At 45.7% G+C, this 1,933-nt stretch overlaps 1 protein-coding gene across 1 annotated transcript; it reads right to left on the reverse strand.

Moving 5' to 3' along the window:
• Positions 1-306: 306 nt before the first annotated feature.
• LOC112230597 (GS homeobox 1-like) lies at positions 307-1,728 on the reverse strand. Its single transcript, XM_024396869.2, has 2 exons — positions 1,246-1,728; positions 307-1,106 (listed from the first exon to the last, which is right to left on the reverse strand). The coding sequence occupies exons 1-2, from the start codon at positions 1,619-1,621 to the stop codon at positions 754-756; spliced, it is 729 nt and encodes a 242-aa protein (XP_024252637.1). The 5' UTR covers positions 1,622-1,728; the 3' UTR covers positions 307-753.
• Positions 1,729-1,933: the final 205 nt, after the last annotated feature.

Consider the following 1,933-nt stretch of genomic DNA (forward strand, 5'->3'; position numbering starts at 1 on the left):
TGCGCTCCTAGTGTCTGTGTTTGTGCTCCCAGTGTCTGTGTTTGCGCTCCCAGTGTCTGTGTTTGCGCTTCCAGTGTCTGTGTTTGCGCTCCCAGTGTCTGTGTTTGCGCTCCCAGTGTCTGTGTTTGCGTTCCTAGTGTCTGTGTTTGCGCTCCCAGTGTCTGTGTTTGCGCTCCCAGTGGTGCGCAAGTGTAAACAATTTTACACAGAGTCATGACTATATCACTAAGAAATATTCTTTATTTAAGTATTCACATTTTTAAATAAATAAATATTTTCAAATACACTGAAGATATAATAACAGTATGATAGGCTATTAGTGATGTAACATTGTGAGGATTTCTTTTTCGTCCCGCACACAATATCTCCGTCACATTTCCATCCAAATAATGTGCTTAAAGCTAGCCAGTATTCACCATTATACAAAATACAGCTATTGTTTTACAAAAATAATACTAACAAATGTTGCTATTCATTTGGGTATATCATAAAACCAATATCGACCTGTCTAGCTGTAATAGAATCCATTGGCAACAACGAATGGACCGTTATCAGAAAAAACTACATATAAAACGAACAACATGTATACAATTATACAACATTCCAGAGAAATTCCCTGTTTATATATTTTATTCTCTTCCTATGTACAGGTGACTGAACACGATAAGAACAGTCGACTTTTTGGCTGCATTCAGAATTCCACAGGTGCTATGGAATTGTCTCTGTTGAGGATCGGGGAAGATCAGGGGAAGTTCAGGGAGAGACGGACAGGTCTCCATCATCCTCTTTCCCTGATGAGGAGGGAGACATGGGCATGTCCTCTTCCTCCTCGGAGCACCGTGCAGATGACAGGGACGAGCACTTGCAACTGTGGGAACCGGATCTGTGCGCGCCGCTCTTCCCCTCCTTCTTGTGTTTGACTCTGCGGTTCTGGAACCAGATCTTGACCTGCTTCTCTGACAGGTTTAGATATGTGGCGATCTCAATGCGCCGAAGTCTGGAGAGGTACATGTTGGAAGTGAACTCTCTCTCCAACTCCAAAAGTTGCGTGCTGGTAAACGCTGTGCGCATGCGCTTGCTGCTCTGAAGTTGGCTGTTGTTGTTTTCTGTAAAAGCAAAAAAAATATACACATTTAATTAAGTTATCCAAAATGCTAAATAAAACACCGGAGTAAATGTTCATTCAGCTGATGAAGCTCATTCTGTGTAAAAGTATCAATTGTGCATTCAATAGGTTTTACTCACCGATGGAGATGCAGTGGAACTGTCGTGGGTCTGGAACCGAATAGGTTGCTTGATATATCCCCGGACCGTGGTTGAGGTTGACGCCGGTGGAGGACGTGTGGTGCCTCGATAGTGCAGAATGGCAGTACTGGGAGCCGAAGGTAGGGAAGGATGCCTTGAGGAGTGGCAAGGTCGGTGGGGATGGGTGGAGCTGGGATACGCATAGCGGACAGAAGCATAGCAAGCCAGCCTTCCGTGAGTGGCAAGAGCCTGCGGACAGCCCATGGAGTGGGTGAGACGGGTGCATAGCGTAAGGAAATAAAGGTGGATTGTTTTCCCTCCCTTTATCATTTGCCTCCCTCAAAATCAAGGAATCCACAAGAAAGGACCTCGGCATCTTTGCAAACTTGCTGCTCAGTACTTGGTAAACTTTTTCAGTCAGCGCGTTGTTTCGTTCTGAACTGGTTGCTTGGCGGGTGGACAGCGGAGTGGTGCTGAAAGGACACTGACGCTCTTTAAATAGTTGTAGTCCCGGTCCGGCCATGTGACGGTTACGCCGTGAGCGTCTAAGAGCTCTCAATAGGGTTTTGTGCCTTTTCTCTTGGCATTCACACTGCACGCTTCCCCATTATTTCACTTGTTAACTAAATGAACTGCATAATGTGGTCTATTCTTGTCAGCCCCACCCACGCCGCAAGAGGCGGCACTA

The sequence above is a fragment of the Oncorhynchus tshawytscha genome, linkage group LG33, assembly GCF_018296145.1.
Source record: "Oncorhynchus tshawytscha isolate Ot180627B linkage group LG33, Otsh_v2.0, whole genome shotgun sequence".
Taxonomy (NCBI): domain Eukaryota; kingdom Metazoa; phylum Chordata; class Actinopteri; order Salmoniformes; family Salmonidae; genus Oncorhynchus; species Oncorhynchus tshawytscha.